The 20212-nt window shown below is 37.3% G+C and overlaps 1 protein-coding gene across 2 annotated transcripts in view; it reads right to left on the minus strand.

Moving 5' to 3' along the window:
• Positions 1-20212, minus strand: part of ZDHHC15 (zinc finger DHHC-type palmitoyltransferase 15) — a 204356-nt gene that overhangs the window by 55950 nt on the left and 128194 nt on the right. For both annotated transcript variants that reach the window (XR_006710984.1, XM_045472156.1), the window contains exons 6-10: positions 19322-19354; positions 18450-18570; positions 13585-13717; positions 11649-11775; positions 9470-9573 (exon numbers count right to left, since the gene is read on the minus strand). Coding sequence is in view for 1 of the 2 variants with exons in the window: in XM_045472156.1 (XP_045328112.1) it covers positions 9470-9573; positions 11649-11775; positions 13585-13717; positions 18450-18570; positions 19322-19354 (518 nt within the window). In the remaining variant the exon portion in view is untranslated. The remainder of the gene's footprint in view (positions 1-9469; positions 9574-11648; positions 11776-13584; positions 13718-18449; positions 18571-19321; positions 19355-20212) is intronic.

Here is a 20212-nt window from a genome sequence, read left to right on the forward strand (position 1 = left end):
GTATTGTTGGAGCCGGTTGGCTAATATCTTGTTGAGGATTTTGGCATCCATGTTCATCAGGGAAATTGGTCTATAGTTCTTCTTTTTAGTGGGGTCTCTGTCTGGTTTTGGGGTAAAGATAATGCTGCCTTCATAGAAAGAGTTTGGAAGTTTTCCTTCCATTTCTATTTTTTGGAACAGTTACAAGAGAATAGGTGTTAACTCTTCCTCAAATGTTTGGTAGAATTCCCCTGGAAAGCCATCTGGCCCTGGACTCTTGTTTCTTGGCAGATTTTTGATTGCTAATTTGATTTCCTTACTGGTTATGGGTCTGTTCAAATTTTCTATGTCTTCCTGTTTCAGTGTTGGTAGTGTATACATTTCTAGGAATTTGTCCATTTCTTCCAGATTACCCATTTTATTGGCATATAATTGCTCATAATATTCTCTCATTATTGTTTTTATTTCTGCTGTGTTGGTTGTGATCTCTCCTCTTTCATTTTTGATTTTATTTATTTGGGTCCTTTCCTTTTTCTTCTTGATCATACAGGCTAGTGGTTTAACAATTGTGTTAATTCTTTCAAAGAACCAGCTTCTGGTTTCATTGATCTGTTCTACTGTTTTTTTTTTGGTTTCAATAGCATTAATTTCTGCTCTAATCTTTATTATTTCCTGTCTTCGGCTGGTTTGGCGTTTTATTTGCTGTTCTTTTTGCAGCTCCTTAAGGCGTAAGGTTAGGTTGTGTATCTGAGATCTTTCTTCCTTCTTTAGGAAGGCCTGGATTGCTATATGCTTTCCTCTTATGACCGCCTTTGCTGTGTCCCAGAGGTTTTGGGTTGTGGTGTTATCATTTTCATTGACTTCCATATACTTTTTAATTTCCTCGTTAACTGCTTGGTTAGCCCATTCATTCTTCAGTAGGATGTTTTTCAGTCCCCAAGTATTTGTTACCTTTCCAAATATTTTCTTGTGTTGACTTCGAGTTTCATAGCGTTGTGGTCTGAACATATGCACGGTATGATCTCGATCTTTTTGTACGTACTTAGGGCTGATTTGTGTTCCAGTACATCGTCCATTCTGGAGAACGTTCCATGTGCACTGGAGAAGAATGTATATTCTGCTGCTTTAGGATGAAATGTTCTGAATATATCTGTTAAGTCCATCTGGTCCAGTGTGTCATTCAAAGCCATTGTTTCCTTGTTGATGTTTTGATTCGATGATCTGTCCATTGCTGTGAGCGGGGTGTTGAAGTCTCCAACTGTTATGGTATTACTATCGATGAGTTTCTTTGTTTGTGATTAATTGATTTATATATTTGGGTGCTGCCACATTTGGCGCATAAATGTTTACAATTGTTAGGTCTTCTTGGTCTATAGACCCCTTGATTATGATATAATGCCCTTCTGCATCTCTTGATACAGTCTTTATTTTAAAGTCTAAATTGTCTGATGTAAGTATGGCTACTCTGGCATTCTTTTGTTGATAGATGGTTCTCCATCCCTGTATTTTCAATCAGAAGGTGTCTTTAGGTCTAAAGTGGGTCTCTTGTAAACAGCATATAGATGGATCTTGTTTTCTTATCCATTCTGTTACCCTATATCTTTTGATTGGAGCATTGAGTCCACTGACGTTTAGAGTGAGTACTGAAAGATATGAATTTATTGCCATTATGATGCTTGTAGAGTTGGAGTTTCTGGTGGTGTTCTCTGGTCCTTTCTAATCTTTTGTTGCTTTTGATATATATATATATATATATATATATATATATATATATAAAACATAATATATATATCAATATATATATTGATATATATAATATATATCATATATATAATATATATATCAATATTATATCTATATATATTTGATATATATATATTTATATTTTCTCCCCTCAGAAAGTCCCCTTTAAAATTTCTTGCAGGGCTGGTTCAGTGGACTTATACTGTTGGTAGGAATGCAAACTGGTACAGCCACTCTGGAAAACTGTTATGGAGGTCCTTCAAAAAGTTAAAATAGAACTACCCTAAGATCCAGCAATTGCACTACTAGGTATTTACCCAAAGGATACAAAATTACTAATTCGAAAGAATATATGCACCCCAATGTTTACAGCAGCATTATCTGCAAGAGCCAAATTAGGAAAGAGCCCCAATGTCCATCGACTGAAGAATGGATAAAGAAGATGTGGCATATACAATGGACTATTACTCAGCCATATAAAAGATAGAAATCTTGCCATTTGCAAGAACATACATAGAGCGAGAGAGTGTTATGCTAAATGAAATAAGTCAGTCAGAGAAAGACAAATACCATATGGTTGCCCTCATATGTGGAATTTAAGAAACTAAACAAACATAGGTGGAAAAAAAGAGAATAAAATCAAAAGGCTGAACCTCAATATGGAGAACAAACTGATGGCTATCAGAAGGGAGGAGGGCAAGGGATGGGTTAAATAGGTCATGGTGTTTACAGAGGGCACATGTTGTGGTGAGCACCTTGTATTTCTTGTAAGTGTTGAATCACTAAATTTTAGACCTGAAACTAATATTACACTGTATGTTAACTGGAATTTAAATAAAAACTTGAAAAGAATAAAAAAAGAAAGAGTGATAGCTGAAGGAAGGTAGGTCAAAATGTAGTTAATTTTTCAATAAAAAGTCAGCAGGAATAGATAAGGGATTGGTTCTGTTATAATTTCTTTCTGCTGGGCAAGAGTTCTTTTCCTTTGTAACTGAATTTTGGAACATTTTATCTTCCTTAGTTTCAGTAACCTGCCTTAATCTAAATCCAGACTTCAAGGGATCCTGGGAAGATGGCGGCGTAGGAGGACACTGGGCTCACTGCGCGTCCTGCTGATCACTTAGATTCCACCTACACCAGCCTAAATAACCCAGAATACTGCCAGAAGACTAGCAGAACCGAGTCTCCTGAGCCAAGTGCAGACAAGAGGCCCACGGAAGAGGGTAGGAAGGGTGGCAAGGTGGTGCGCGCTACAGGGACTGGCGGGAGGAAGCCGGGGCAGAGTGGTGGCCTGCCAGCCAAGCAGAGCCCCCGAGTCTGGATTGCAAAAGTGGAGGGGCCAGATAGAGTGTGTTCCAATAGTAAGAGGGACTTGACATCTGGAAGGTTATAAGCTAAGAGCTCTGCTGGGAGAATGGGAGGGCTGGAGGACAACGGGAGGGAGAGTTGTTGAGCCCCGGATGACAGAGCTCAGCTTGGTGGGGAACAAAGGCACTCGCCAGCGCCATCTCCCTCTCCCATTCCCCAGCAAAAATCCCAAAGCGAACCAGTTCCTGACAGGGAACTTGCTTGCAGCGTGCAAACACCCAACACTGTGCTTCTCCAGATCCATCCCCCCTGGGTCTGACTCCCTCCCGCTGCCGCAGGGCCCCTCCCGAAGCAGATCTCTGAAGGAAAAGCGAGCTGAGCCTGCCCCTCCCGCCCCTGTGCACCTTGCCGATCCACCCCAGCTAATACACCAGATCCCCAGCACCAGCCTAGCAGTGTGCAAGTAGCCCAGACAGGCCACGCCACCCCACGGTGAATCCCGCCCCTAGGAGAGGGGAAGAGAAGGCACACACCAGTCTGACTATGGCTCCAGCGGTGGGCTGGGGGCAGACATCAGGTCTGACTGCGGCCCCGCCCACCAACGCAAGTTATTCAAGACAGCACAGGGGAAGTGCCCCCCAGTCCCACACCACTCCAGGGACTATCCAAAATGATGAAACGGAAGAATTCCCCTCAGAAAAACGTCCAGGAAATAACAACAGCTAACAAACTGACCAAAAATGATTTAAACAGTATAACAGAAAGTGAATTTAGAATAATAGTCATAAAATTAATCGCTGGGCTTGAAAACAGTATAAAGGACAGCAGAGAATCTCTTGCTACAGAGATCAAGGGACTAAGGAACAGTCAGGAGGAGCTAAAAAATGCTATCAATGAACTGCAAAATAAAATGGAGACAACTAGGGCTCGGATGAAAAGGTAGAGGAGGGAATAGGTGAACTAGAAGATAAAATTATGTAAAAAGAGGAAGCTGAGAAAAAGAGAGATAAAAACATACAGGAGTATGAGGGGAAAAATAGAGAACTAAGTGATGCACTAAAGAGAAATAACCTACGCATAATTGATATGGCAGAGGAGGAAGAGAGAGGGAAAGGTGCTGAAGGTGTACTTGAAGAAATCATAGCTGAGAACTTTCCTGATCTGGGAAAGGAAAAAGGCATTGAAATCCAAGAGGCATAGAGAACTCCCTTCAGACGTAACTTGAATCAATCTTCTGCACAACATATCATAGTGAAACTGGCAAAACACAAGGATAAAGAGAAAATTCTGAAAGCAGCTAGAGATAAACGTGCTCTAACATATAAAGGGAGACCTATAAGACTCGTGACTGATCTCTCTACTGAAACTTGGCAGGCCAGAAAGGAATGGCAGGAGATCTTCATTGTGATGAACAGGAAAAATATGCAGCCAAGAATCCTTTATCCAGCAAGTCTGTCATTTAGAACGGAAGGAGAGATAAAGGTCTTTCCAAACAAAGAAAAACTGAAGGAATTCATCACCACTAAACCAGCCCTACAAGAGATCCTAAGGGGGATCCTGTGAGACAAAGTACCAGGGACATCGCTACAAGCATGAAACCTACGGATATCACAATGACTCAACCCATATCTTTCTATAACACTGAATGTAAATGGATTAAATGCGCCAACCAAAAGACATAGGGTATCAGAATGGATAAAAAAACAAGACCCATCTATTTGCTGTCTACAAGAGACTCATTTTAGACCTGAGGACACCTTCAGATTTAGAGTGAGGGGATGAGGAACTATTCATCATGCCACTGGAAGTCAAAAGAAAGCTGGAGTAGCCATACTTACATCAGACAGACTTATATATACTTTAACTCCACTTAAAACAATGGATAGATCATCTAGACACATGGTCAATAAAGAAACAAGGGCCCTGAATGATACATTGGATCATGTGGACTTGACACATATATTTAGAACTCTGCATCCCAAAGCAACAGAATATACTTTTTTCTCGAGTGCACATGGAACATTCTCCAAGATAGATCATATAATGGGTCACAAAACAGCCCTTCATAAGTATACAAGAATTGAAATTATACCATGCATACTTTCAGACCACAATGCGATGAAGCTTGAAATCAACCACAGAAAAAAGTCTGGAAAACCTCCAAAAGCATGGAGGTTAAAGAACACCCTACTAAAGAATGAATGGGTCAACCAGGCAATTAGAGAAGAAATTAAAAAAATATATGGAAACAAATGAAAATGAAAATATAGCAATCCAAACGCTCTGGGAGGCAGCGAAGGCGGTCCTGGGAGGAAAATACATTGCAATCCAGGCCAATCACAAGAAACAAGAAAAGTCCCAAATACAAAATCTAACAGCACACCTAAAGGAAATAGAAGCAGAACAGCAAAGACAGCCTAAATCCAGCAGAAGAAGAGAAATAATAAAGATCAGAGCAGATATAAACAATATAGAATCTAAAAAAAACGGTAGAGCAGATCAAGGAAACCAAGAGTTGGTTTTTTGAAAAAATAAACAAAATTGGTAAACCTCTAGCCAGGCTTCTCAAAAAGAAAAGGGAGATGACCCAAATAGATAAAATCATGAAGGAAAATGGAATTATTACAACCAATCCCTCAGAGATACAAGCAATTATCAGGGAATACTATGAAAAAATATATGCCAACAAACTGGACAACCTGGAAGAAATGGACAAATTCCTGAACACCCACACTCTTCCAAAACTCAATCAGGAGGAAATAGAAAGCTTGAACAGACCCATAACCAGCGAAGAAATTGAATCAGTCATCAATAATCTCCCAACAAATAAGAGTCCAGGACCAGATGGCTTCCCAGGGGAGTTCTACCAGACGTTTAAAGCAGAGATAATACCTATCCTTCTCAAGTTATTCCAAGAAATAGAAAGGGAAGGAAAACTTCCAGACTCATTCTATGAAGCCAGTATTCCTTTGATTCCTAAACCAGACAGAGACCCAGTAAAAAAAGAGAACTACAGGCCAATATCCCTGATGAATATGGATGCAAAAATTCTCAATAAGATACTAGCAAATCGAATTCAACAGCATATAAAAAGAATGATTCGCCATGCTCAAGTGGGATTCATTCCTGGGATGCACGGCTGGTTCAACATTTGCAAATCAATCAACGTGATACATCACATTAATAAAAGAAAAGAAAAGAACCATATGATCCTGTCAATCGATGCAGAAAAGGCCTTTGACAAAATCCAGCAAACTTTCTTAATAAAAACCCTTGAGAAAGTCGGGATAGAAGGAACATACTTAAACATCTTAAAAGCCATTTATGAAAAGCCCACAGCTAACATCATCCTCAATGGGGAAAAACTGAGAGCTTTTTCCCTGAGATCAGGAACAAGACAGGGATGCCCACTCTCACCGCTGTTGTTGAACATAGTGTTGGAAGTTCTAGCATCAGCAATCAGACAACAAAAGGAAATCAAAGGCATCAAAATTGGCAAAGATGAAGTCAAGCTTTCACTTTTTGCAGATGACATGATATTATACATGGAAAATCCGATAGACTCCATCAGAAGTCTGCTAGAACTGATACATGAATTCAGCAAAGTTGCAGGATACAAAATCAATGTACAGACATCAGTTGCATTCTTATACACTAACAATGAAGCAACAGAAAGACAAATAACGAAACTGATCCCATTCACAATTGCACCAAGAAGCATAAAATACCTAGGAATAAATCTAACCAAAGATGTAAAAGATCTGTATGCTGAAAACTATAGAAAGCTTATGAAGGTAATTGAAGAAGATATAAAGAAATGGAAAAATATTCCATGCTCATGGATTGGAAGAATAAATATTGTCAAAATGTCAATACTACCCAAAGCTATCTACACATTCAACGCAATCCCAATCAAAATTGCACCAGCATTCTTCTCAAAACTAGAACAAGCAATTCTAAATTTCATATGGAACCACAAAAGGCCCCGAATAGCCAAAGTAATTTTGAAGAAAAGACCAAAGCAGGAGGCATCACAATCTCAGATTTTAGCCTCTACTACAAAGCTGTCATCATCAAGACAGCATGGTATTGGCACAAAAACAGACACATAGACCAATGGAATAGAATAGAAACCCCAGAACTAGACTCACAAATGTATGGCCAACTAATCTTTGACAAAGCAGCATAGAACATCCAATGGAAAAAAGACAGTCTCTTTAACAAATGGTGTTGGGAGAACTGGACAGCAACATGCAGAAGGTTGAAACTAGACCACTTTCTCACACCATTCACAAAAATGAACTCAAAATGGATAAAGGACCTGAATGTGAGACAGGAAACGATCAAAACCCTAGAGGAGAAAGCAGGAAAAGACCTCTCTGACCTCAGCCGTAGCAATCTCTTACTCGACACATCCCCAAAGGCAAGGGAATTAAAAGCAAAAATGTACTACTGGGACCTTAAGAAGATAAAAAGCTTCTGCACAGCAAAGGACACAACCAACATAACTAAAAGGCAACCAATGGAATGGGAAAAGATATTTGCAAATGACATATCAGACAAAGGGCTAGTATCCAAAATCTATAAAGAGCTCACCAAACTCCACACCCAAAAAAACAAATAATCCAGTGAAGAAATGGGCAGAAAACATGAATAGACACTTCTCTAAAGACGACATCCGGATGGCCAACAGGCATATGAAAAGATGCTCAACTTCTCTCCTCATCAGAGAAATACAAATCAAAACCACTCTGAGATATCACCTCATGCCAGTCAGAGTGGCCAAAATGAACAAATCAGGAGACTATAGATGCTGGAGAGGATGTGGAGAAACGGGAACCCTCTTGCACTGTTGGTGGGAATGCAAATTGGTGCAGCCACTCTGGAAAACGGTGTGGACGTTCCCCCAAAATTAAAAATAGACCTACCCTATGGCCCAGCAATAGCACTGCTAGGAATTTACCCAAGGGATACAGGAGTACTGATGTATAGGGGCATTTGTACCCCAATGTTTATAGCAGCACTCTCAACAATAGCCAAATTGTGGAAAGAACCTAAATGTCCATCAACCGATGAATGGATAAAGAAATTGTGGTTTATATACACAATGGAGTACTACGTGGCAATGAGAAAGAATGAAATATGGCCCTTTGTAGCAACATGGATGGAACTGGAGAGTGTTATGCTAAGTGAAATAAGCCATACAGAGAAAGACAGATGCCATATGTTTTCACTCTTATGTGGATCCTGAGAAACTTAACAGAAACCCATGGGGGAGGGGAAGGGAAAAAAAAGAGGTTAGAGTGGAAGAGAGCAAAAACATAAGAGACTCTTAAAAACTGAGAACAAACTGAAGGTTGATGGGGGGTGGGAGGGAGGGGAGGGTGGGTGATGGGTATTGAGGAGGGCACCTTTTGGGATGAGCACTGGGTGGTGTATGGAAACCAATTTGACAATAAACTTCATATATTGAAAAAATAAATAAATAAAACCAGACTTCCAGGTAGAGACCCTGGGACTAGATATTCTAACTATAAACTTTTAGAAAGGCATGTTTCCCATCTCTGCTCCTCATCTCATTGCCTTTCCATGTCCTCATCAGCCTCATTCACCCCAATTTCTGACAAGTATTATAATTTTAACTCAATATTTTTCTCAGCTATTGAATTATTGGGACTAGCCGCTAAATATTACTCTCTGATGCCTGGTATTGGCAACATAAACAGATACTGCAGGCAGAGTAGTAAGCATAACATCACGAGGAGACAAAGAACAGGTGATGGTAGGGGTATGTGACATGAGAATTTAACTATCAGCTTTTCACACATACACAAATCTCTTTATGACCCAAAAAATATGGTGGGAGAAAGGTGGAAGGACAAAGTTCTACTTCCTCATTTTTCCTTTGCTGCTCTGCCTTTTATAAAAGTAGACTACATGCATGTGTAGGCTTGCCCACGTATACATCTTTTATTTCTTTGTGTATGTAAACCAGTCTAAAGGAGAATGGGAATGAGATTTTAAAGAAAATTTAACCAGTATGAACAAATTATGGTAGAGAAAGGTGAGCTGACGCCCACTGGTTAAATTAACTCAAGCAAATCACCATGAGTGGCCAAATGGCAGGATTGCTTACAAATATACACAGCGCTGTTTATTATGTTTCTTGACTTATCTCATTGGTTATAAATCATGGTATCACAAACCTGGTAAGAAAGCTTCCAGGCTTGCATCTAATCCAACCTAAGCCATCTACATGTGCTAAACAAATCTGGCCATACTTTTCCTTCTGTATCCAAAGGTCACTTATTCGGTTGACATGCTTATATAATCTTTTTGGACACTATTTTCTGACTACACTACATTGGTTGCGTTAACATGGTTTTATTGGTGTTTGGTCTGCTAGGTGGAGAAAATACTTGCTTCTGAGCCTACTTACCTCGGTTTTCATCCTCATTTTCTTCCCAAGGCTCTTCATTTGCTAGCAGTGGGTTCTGTGACTCATTCATAGATCTCATAGGGAAGGAGTGTCCATCACCAGGGCTATTGGGGAAAGAAAGAGTGAGCTCTTGCAGCTTACATAGACTTTTCATGAATGTTATAGCCCTCCTAGAAATAGGAGGGTGTTCTTAGAAAGATTTAAACCATTTATCTTATTGGCTAAAGCCATGGTGGCATAGGGTTTTACAATAGAATCATTTAGTTGCTGTATTGCTCTCAATTTCCATATCTTGTTTGTCTGCATCAGTGCCAACTGTTTTGGTTAGTAACTGTTTAACTTGTTTCCCACAATGCCCAGTTATGGCAAAATGAACATATAGCAAGCTTCATATGATTATCCCAATTTATATCTCATTATCTTATTGCTTGGGTTCTAAATTTTCAACAAAAATTATCAGATTCAGAACCACTGATATAGTGGAGATCAGCTGCTGTGAACTGCTGATAAATAGTAATGTCTGAATGCCCTGTTATTTGGCTTGTATGGTAGAAAGGTTATTAGGAACTGTGGGAAACAGCCAGAGTGTGGTATCTCTAAGAGTGCAGATTCTGGGGGCAATTACCTGCATGTGGGATCCACTTGTAGATATCTATGGCAACCTAGGGCCATCTCCTTGGTTAATCTCTGGCCACTAACAGTTGGGATGCATTGGAAGGAACTAAGTTGGTCCTGAATATAGTGGGCTACAGTTTGAATATTTGATTATATATATATCTCAATGTGTTGCAAATTTATATCTGAGTGACTCTTGGATTACTCATTTTATATTACTTACGCCTTTTCTCCTGTTCTTAATTGTGGTTAACTGAAATTTGATACATTCTATTGATAGCTCTCTGCAGAGGATGTAAGTATACTGATTATAAGTGAATTGGCTTTGATTTTGGCTTTTGATTTTTTATTCCAGGAAAGACTCATTTTAGACCTCCCTTTGATGTAGTGATAGGGTGTGTGTATTTGTGTGGGTATGTGTGTTAGTGGAGTGAAAATAATTGCTGGTGACAATTATTAATCAACCTTACCCACCAACATAGTTTTGTCTTGTGCTTTATAGCCAGTATAGTAGGATATACCACAGATCTTAAATAAATGAGCCTGTAAAACAATGACTAGTACAGAGGAAGTATCAGAGCAATGAGTAAAGGGAAAAAGAAAATTTTCTTTAATTTTCACCCTGTTCCAACAAAGTTTCCTCAAATAAGTGAACAGACAGATGTATCCCTCTCTGAGGAATGGATCTAAAGAGAGCTTCAAGACAGTATAAATAAGCTTTGCTACAGAGACAGTTCACTTGGCGTTAGTTCAATGTGGTTTACAAAGTCACTCAGGGGACACAAGCTTGTCTTCCATTCACTGCTTTCGTTTCATTCCTGCTTCAGTTCTAAGAATTACCTACAATTTCTACATCAATCTTTGTTCCTGCTTTTCATTTTAATTACCTTCATAAAAGTAATACAGACATTTCACCCCAAAATATGAAAATGGAGACAAGAAAAATATTAGATTACTGCCCTTTCCATTTATCCACTTATAGTATTTTTAGGTTATAAGTCCCCTATGTTTTTCTTATGTGTATATCTGTACATATTTTTATTCAGAGTAAAAATCAGTTGTATTCTACATTTTTCACTTAAAACATAGTGAGCATTTCTCTTAATTGGGTCATAGTCTTAACATAGTCGTACTTTTGACTACATAAAATTCCAGTCAGTGGGGATATATACAGCATATTGTTGCATTTTTAGTTTAGATGTTTACTAATTATTGGCTGGAAATAATGCTGTGATGAACATTTTTGTGCCTAGTTTGTTTTTAGGATAGATTTTTAGAAGTGGAATTACTTGACAATGGACATGGGGATTCTTGTGATTTTTGATATATATCACCAAATTCATTTATAAAGGAGTGGTATCAGTTTACACTACTTCAAAACATGAGAATGTCTATTTATCATACCTTCACTTCCTAATTTCTCTTTACTAATCTGGGAATAAAAAACTTGGGGAATAGATTTTTCATTGGACTTATGACTGATTGCATACCACAATTAAAATTGAATTTGTTACTTCAAGGCATGGTTCAGCCTCAGCTTCTTTTAGTGGTAATAATTACTTACCTGGACCCAATAGGTATTAACCAGAACTTCTTGTTATCTCCAAACACCTGCTGGATATTTTTGATGAAGCCAAGGTTGAACCCATTTTTCTCTGGGCCACTTGTAAACACTGGAGTACAGAAGGCCTCTAGGGCAAGATAGGAAGTTGAAGAGGAAGAAAGCAATAAAGGAACAAATGTCAGGATGAACATGATTTTATAGTACACCATGAATGTTACTTCATTCTACACTATCTTTTTGTTGTGGTAATATAGGCCTCTCATGCTTAGTCATTGCTAAATTACTTAGTAAAAACCACTTTAATCATGTAATAAAAGTAATTTTGTTATTAAATACAAATAATTGGTACTCTTTGAAAAAAAAAGGCAGAAGAAACACAATGGTAGAAATAATTAATCAGCGATGGCAGTACTACATATTTTGTGCTGCTGGATGTAAGGAATGAAAGGACAAATTTAACAGTACTTTATTTGAATCTAAATGGCAACAGCAGCCAAATGGTCTCCCTCTTTAGAACTGGGACTAAAGTAATGATGCATGAAGAGATGGTAATGACATTGATTTGATTTGGAAACATTTCAGAAATGATGTTTACACTGAAACCTGCAATGTAAGAAACTGAGTTTTACTCAAGAAAAAATGTCAGTGGGTGAACTATAATCACCTCAAAGACTGAGGAATTGGACCATGTTAGTACACATTAGTTTTAGACACACATTTATTCCTTTAAGCAAACACTTTCACTATTGGACTGGCTGCATCTAGCCATTTCCCATTTGTTCTTTTGTTATCCTGAAGCTTTTAGTACTTTCCTACTTTGCAGTTATGTCTAAGCCAAATGAACTGACATACCACCCTAGCAAGTAAGTGCTAGATATTTGGTTTAGAAAAGGAGTGTAAATACTTTCTTAGCTGTTAGCATTATTGGTAAATGGGTTCCAAATGTAAAGTGGCTTTTGTACTAAACTTTCCTCAAATATATCTTAGCTAAACATTCAACATTTGGATACTTTCTCCTTATTCCTCATGCATTAATTTGTATACAATGTAAATATTTGTTTCACTATAGATGAAACAAAATTGTTGCACTGGAATCCATCAGAAACACAATTCTCCAAATAACAGATGAAAGAATAGAGTAACAGAAAAAATGTTCATTTCTTGCACTAATTTTCTAGAAACTCACTTGTTCAGTGTATTTATCTCATTCCCAGTCCTCCACAGCTCCTTGATGATTGTAGATATCCAATGATTTGTTGGTTTGAATTCTTTCTCAAGACTCTTTTTTAAAATTTTTAAAAATGTTTATTTATTTTTGACAGCAATAGAGAGACAGGGCATGAGCGGGGGAGGGGCAGAGAGAGAGGGAGACACAGAACTGGAAGCAGACTCCAGGCGCTGAGCTGGCAGCACAGAGCCAGATGCGGGGCTTGAACTCACAGACTGTGAGATCATGACCTGAGCCAAAGTCGGACATTCAACCGTCTGAGCCACCCAGGTGCGTCTCAAGACTCTGTCTTTGGATGCACTCAATAATTTAGATTCTTCTATCTTTATTAACCTTCACCTCCCCCTTCTGGTGTTCCTTTCTGTACTGTTTTTTTTTTCTTCACTTCCTCAGGTGAACACCTTTTAGAAATTTTGCAAGTCATAAATTTGGGGAGCTATAACCCAGTATCAATTATAAAGAGCAATGGTCAATTTTGTTTTTCTGTGAGGTTTCATTTAATAATGCTTTCTTTAGTTTGCAAGCTTCATTCACTATGGCTCTCCAGTTTGGTAAAACACGTTTACATCTGTCTCAGTTTAGAGGCAAAGGAACATCACTAAAACTAAAATGCCTCACTGGAACTTTTTCTTTTCCTTGCAAATAATCTACAGGCTACTATGATATACATTAATGTGTTTTTTCCCTAGTCTTAATATCCAGTCTTACCTAAGGTGGTTTTGTTTCTGCTGACAAGCCAACAATGGTAACCAAAGAGAATCACAAGGCTGACAAAAAACATGCAGGCCACAAAGAGGAGAAAAAGAACATGGAACTTTGAGCGAACACTGGGCAATTCCCCCTAGAAAAGAAATAATAAGGAAATAGAAACAAAGGATTAAACTTTTCAGGTTTAACTAGTTTTTATATATGTTAGCACTTTTATCATATGTATAAAGTGTCTAGCTGCAATTAAAAAATAGATTTTATAAAATTTTTATGAGTTCTTTCTGTTGATGACCATACCACATTATAGATATGCTTCCAGCCTATAAATTATAGCCTAAAATGGATCCTTGATTAAGTTCAGTGTAAAATAGAGTATATAATGCAGCAATTAGAGCAGTGTAAAAAAAGGATATACTCAGGTCATAATTGGCATGCAATCTCTTAAAGCTTGTACTACATTTAGTTTGCAAATTATGAATCATTTGGTCAGAGATGATCTTGAGGTCATCCTCTTGTCTCAAGATGGGTTATTCTGAAATACTTTATATGTCATGTTTCCTTGAATATATGTGTGTTGAAAATGTCACAACATATGTATGTTGAAAACAAGTTAAGACATATAGGTAGAATTTAAAAATATTCTACCTATAAGTTATAACCTGATTTAAAAGCTACTGTAAATTTTGTGTTGTTCTTTTTTATAGCTGAAATAGAATATGCTGGTATATCACATCCTGTGAAATAGCTCTTTAGACATTAAAATCAAAGAGGATTTGACAGGCAATTGTAAAAGTAGGTAGCTAATGACTTTTATAGTTTATCTGTGACATTTTATTTTCTTTTTTTACATGCAGTCCTAGACCAGAATAAATTTTCTAAAGTTTTATAGCATGCACGGTGTATAAATTTTGTCTTTTGAAGAGAACCTTAGAAAACATTTTCAATTTTGGAGTGAGCAGTTGAGAGAACTTGTGATCATTGTTTTGGCATGATGAATTGCAATAAAGTATTTCCCAAATGCTCTTAAGTAATAAAGGTGATACTTGATTGAAGTGGACCGTAACATTAGGATCTGGTTCTACTTCAGTTTGGAAGGAAAAATTAAGACTTGAAAACACTTGGCAAATTGACATAGCACAGATTTTTTTTCTTCTCATAAAGAAGATTTTTATTCATTTTGATGTAAGGAAATGTTAAGGATCTTTCAGAGTGCATATATGTGAAGGATGAAGATAAGGGGAAGTCAGGTTTTTTTTTTTTTAACGTTTATTTATTTTTGAGACAGAGAGATACAGAGCATGAACGGGGGAGGGGCAGAGAGAGAGGGAGACACAGAATCGGAAGCAGGCTCCAGGCTCTGAGCCATCAGCCCAGAGCCCGACGCGGGGCTCGAACTCACGGACCACGAGATCGTGACCTGAGCTGAAGTCGGACGCCCAACCAACTGAGCCACCCAGGCGCCCCTGTCAGTCAGGTTTTTTAAGCTGAGCAGTGGTCTGAGTGAAATTTGCATGTGGGCAGAGCACCCCAGGAAATGGATACCTCAAGGACTTAAACCTTCAGGCAATTTTATCTGAAGCTCCTTTCTGAAATGTTCCTTCCACAAAATCTTGACCCAAGCATGCAAACTGAATTTGATTGGTTTGTGTTTGTTTTTTGTTTTTAAGTTTTCTTTCTTTCTTTCTTTCTTTCTTTCTTTCTTTCTTTCTTTCTTTCCTTCTTTCTTTCTTTTGAAAGACAGAGAGAGAGACAGAGAGGGAGAGAGAGGGATGGAGAGAGAATCCCAAGCAGGCTCTGCACTATCAGCATGAAGCCTGAAGTGGGGCTCAAACCCACAAAACATGAGATCATGACCTGATCTGAAACCAAGAGACAGATGTTTAACAGACTGAGCTACCCAGGTACCCCTGTGTTTGTTTTGTTTTAAATTTATGGAAAAGATTTTATATGTTGTTTTGTAGTGGTTTTGGCCTAGCTGGGTTTTTGCTTTCATAATCTCTGCTTTTTGAGTATATCTGTTAAAGTTTTTAAATCTTACATTTATTTTACTTCTAATCTTTCATGTTTAAATGGGCAATAGGAAATGTCTATGCAAGAGGGATTGATAGAGTCAGTTCACACTCTGGTTGGCTGAGCTGGAAGTCTTTTCCTCTCCTAATTACTTTTGCAGAATTGTCTTTTTTTCTGCCAAAGGATATTCCTTGATAAAGTCCTTTTTGTTGTTGTTGTTGTTGTCGTTAGAAGAGGCTGATGGTCCTATGTTCAAAATTACCTTCTCAGGAGATAACCAAGCTAAATTACTCAAAGCAGTAACCACCAGAACAGTTCAGGGGAATATTGGTAGAATAATACTACTATCTTGGTTCTAAAATAATTCATAGTCTCTGTGAGGAGATTCATGGCCCACTGTGGAAAGTGTATATTACTACTTTTTTCATACGGCAAATATCAATTTCATATAAAGTAGCTACTCTTTAAGTTAATATATATAGGAAAAATATGCTCTGATGGTCTTCTGAATTCTTTATTTCAAAGGAGCTATAGCTTTTCCATAGCAGGACCATAATGGGCAATAGTATATGGTACAGTGTTTAAAATCATTGGGCTTAGCGTGAGACAGCTTCTAGTCCTGACTTTGAAACTTACAAGCTGGGTGATCCTGAGCAAGTCACTTAAGAACAATAAGCTTCAGCTTTATCATTTTTAAATGAGACTAACAATTCTTGTTTGGTGTACTGTACAAGGTTGTGGTGAGGATAAGATGAGATAATAGATATTAAAGTGTTTTGAAAATGGCAAAGTATACAAATGGGGGTTGCTGTTCTTAGAACTGCTAGTCTCCTTGATACATGGTTTTTAAAATATATGGCAGTGTTTACTTTTCATTTTAAGGTAAGACTCAATTTAAACTGAGAAAGCCATCTCTAAACCACACCAAAGTGCTTTATGGCTGGAGAGACTGCAAAGAAGCGTTTCTCTCTATTTTCAATTCACTTTTCATTATTAGGAGAAGCCAAGACAAGTTTTCTTACATCCCATCTGTCAGGCATGAGCTAGTCTACTATAGAGAAAAAAAAATGAGGGACTAGGAGAAGGACAAGGCTATGTTCATCTTGTGATTGTGAATACTGACATATTTCTGGTAATTCATATCCAAATATTATCTTTCAAGAGTAAAAAAAGCACACAGCACCTGGAGGGCATTGTGGTATTTGATTATTGATTGACTTGGAGGGTTAAGGCAAAATATATAAAATGCAACATTGTTTACTTTGTTATGAATTCTTAAATAGTAGCCTATTGTGTTAAGGACCAAGTAAGGTCTGTAGTGAAGACCAAGGCTGACACTTTCCCTGCTGAATTGGATACAGATTTTCTTTACATTCAGAGTAAGTAGCTCAGTGTGTAAATGGGATGCCAAACAGGTCATGAAAACCTGAGCAATAGAGAAGAGATCCTGTGCTGTGGAAAGGAGCCAGAACCGCCAAGATAGTGAAATATCTTGTATTTGGGGAAAATTTATGAGAAAATTTCAGTTTTGCTTATACTTTTGTATCTCTGAGTTGAAGATTTTGATATCCATTATATAATTCCTGATTCTTATAGTTATTAAATATCTGTATTGACTAAGCAAGTTGAAGGGAGAATGGAAAGCACATATCACTATAATTTTCTACACTATATTTTCTACACTAGCAGGCATCAAAGCCTTAATTAATAATTTAAATATTCTCAGGTATTTAAGTTCTCACTGCCTTGTGTTTCTCCTTTGTTCTCCAGTTTATTATGAACTATATTTTGGTCACAAGATTCACATTCTTTCCCGCTGCTTTACCTATTCACCTGAGGTGAGATATTCCTGTTTATATTCCTGTTTGTATATTCCTGCTTGTGCAATTCCTAAAGTAATAACTAGTAGCTCTGTCCAAATCTGTCTTTTGCCATTTAGGTTTAGTTTGGACAGCCCTCATCATGGGAGGTTATGATATCTTCACTGCTGTACTAGAGTTGTAGGGAAGGGATATCTTTTGGAGTCCATTGGCATGAAATAAAAAAAAAAAATCACTACGTTGCTGCCAGACCCCATACACATATGTAAATTAAAAATCTGCCTTTAATTCTTTTGAAAATAGATAGGTTATGGTTGAAATCTTTAAGTAGAAGAAATATGAAATGTTTTTTAGATTTCACTATAATTATTGGAATCATATTTTGAAAGGTAAAGTACTTCCAACATACATTTCATTTGATCTTGGAAATGAGCCAGTGAAACAGGTAACAGAGCGAGTATTAGAACTCAGTTTTCCCAATTCTCAACCCAGTGTTTGTCATACAAAGTTCAAATAATACAAAGTTCAAATAAGACTCTCCTTTTCATTTTGGTCACATGTGAAGAGGAGTCAATGAATCTGTCTGTTCTGCAGGAATTTTGCAACTCTCCTTTGAACAGGAAGTGAGAAAGTATTTTTCAATGATGAGGGAGTACTTTGTTAGCCTTTTCTTTGGAAACTAGAGATTCAAAATTAGTTTCAACATTTTAAAAATCTATAATTGGTAATAAGTGGATTTTTATAATTTGACTAGATAAGTAAATTGTAATGCATGACTGAGAGTCAAGAGGTTATGTTCCTAAAGGTCTTAACAAGCTTCTCATGTATGACAGAAATGTGTAAGTGGAATCCTTAAATAACAAACTCCTAAATCTCAGAATATTCAACATGGGAAACTTGTTTTTGGTGCCTTTCCTTCTGGTTACCTTAGTATTAGCTATTTCAAAATGTAAAAAGAAAAGTTGAAAAAATGTCACAGATTGGAGTAGGTATGTGTTTTTTCTAGGGGTGACCTGTCATGATTATTTAACTTACTCTCCAGTATTTGATGAAATAGTTGAAGACTGTTGTAGCAATGTACAGGCAGTAGAGAACAGAATAAGCTAAAAACTGAAGAAAGAATTTGTAGTTGGAAAATCCAATGCAATTATTAACCCTAAAAAAAGAAAAAAAGAAAAACTAATTTGAAATCAGGATCCATTGAGAACACATTGATACATAAGTGAACTAAGCAATGGAAATACATAACCCCTGCTGCTTCATTATGTATTGTGTAGAAACTCAACATAAATAGAAGTGCCTTAATAGGAACAGACTGGAAAAACAAGTTCATGTTTCACTTGTTTCTCCTTTCATTTACAAGCACAGAGACACCTGGCCTACCTAATAGTTCCAGACTTGTTCCTGACACACAAGAAAACTTGAATCTTGGATGCTGAAAACCTATTACAATCTCAGCAGCTACACTTAGTACAGTGAGGCATGTTTTCTTTTTAGTTGGACAGTTCAGACTGGTTCTGTAGGTCAGACATACAAAATTTGGAGAAGAATTACTGAAGTTAACAATCTAGAATATTTCAAACTTCAAGATAGCTAAAAACAGAACTGAATTGTATAATGTCAAAGAAGGGAACTTTTTGTGCTCAATTTCATTACTAGACTCAATTACTAAAGCTAATGGACAAAAGACTGTGAGCTTTGTGAGCCCATGAATTCACCACCATACCTTTGGTGGTATATTTATTTTTGCTTTAAAATGTCATGCCTCCCCTCCCCCACCCATGCAAATACAAAGCCCAGTGATTTATGGTTGTAGAAATAAGCATGTTACAACTATGCTTAGGAAACTATGCATTTTAAGCAACTCTTACTCTTTCAGCGGAAAGAAATGAATCAAAAGGACATACCAAGGGCAATGATGGTCCATTTTTAATACACACCTACAAAAGAAACAAAGCACAGTGTGATAAGTGGACCTATAGAAATGAAGTAACACCTCATAATTTAACTCAAGATCTCACTAGTATTTTTACATGGTACCAGTACACTCATTCCTAGATTTCCAATATACATTATTCCCAAACTATTTGGACATCAATTATTTCTAGGATGAGCCAATCGGAACAGTTTATAGAATTATGCTGGAAGCATAGACCTAGACCTAGACCTATGCTGCAGCATAGACCTAGAAGTCTAAGGTATCTCCCCTCATTTTTCTCAATATACAGATTAATAAAAGTACAGAAGAATACATATGGCTACAGTCTGTTAAAAAAAAACAAAACAAAAAAAAAACAAAAAACAAATGGAGACCATCCTTGAAACTTTCCTAAGCAGACAAAACTAGTTTAGTCATACAAACAAACCTTAATTTAGCTTATTTTGTAAGACTGACTTGACCTGGGTCATTTCTTGCTTATGTCTCTGGAAATCATCAGCAATACTTAAGCTGTTTTCTAAGGTCGATATAAAGTAACGATTTACCAAGTCTCTTTCATTTAAGAAAATTCTAATATTTTAACTAATCACTGTGAAGATTAAACAGGCCTTGTTTTCCACTATATAAGCTGTTTTATAACGATGTACCCAAAGTCTCATTTTATGTTTTGGTTTGAGTGCTCCTGGTTTGTAAATCGTCTTTTTGTTGTATGCACAATGAAATTTTACTAATTACTACTCTGATGATTTATTTGTTTTACATTGGCTGTTGCTGAAATTTTGACACACCTGTTTGAATCAAGGGCAAGAGAAATGTGGGTGGAACATACACTCAAGAAGAAGGACATGAATATTATATT

The sequence above is a fragment of the Leopardus geoffroyi genome, chromosome X, assembly GCF_018350155.1.
Source record: "Leopardus geoffroyi isolate Oge1 chromosome X, O.geoffroyi_Oge1_pat1.0, whole genome shotgun sequence".
Classification (NCBI taxonomy): domain Eukaryota; kingdom Metazoa; phylum Chordata; class Mammalia; order Carnivora; family Felidae; genus Leopardus; species Leopardus geoffroyi.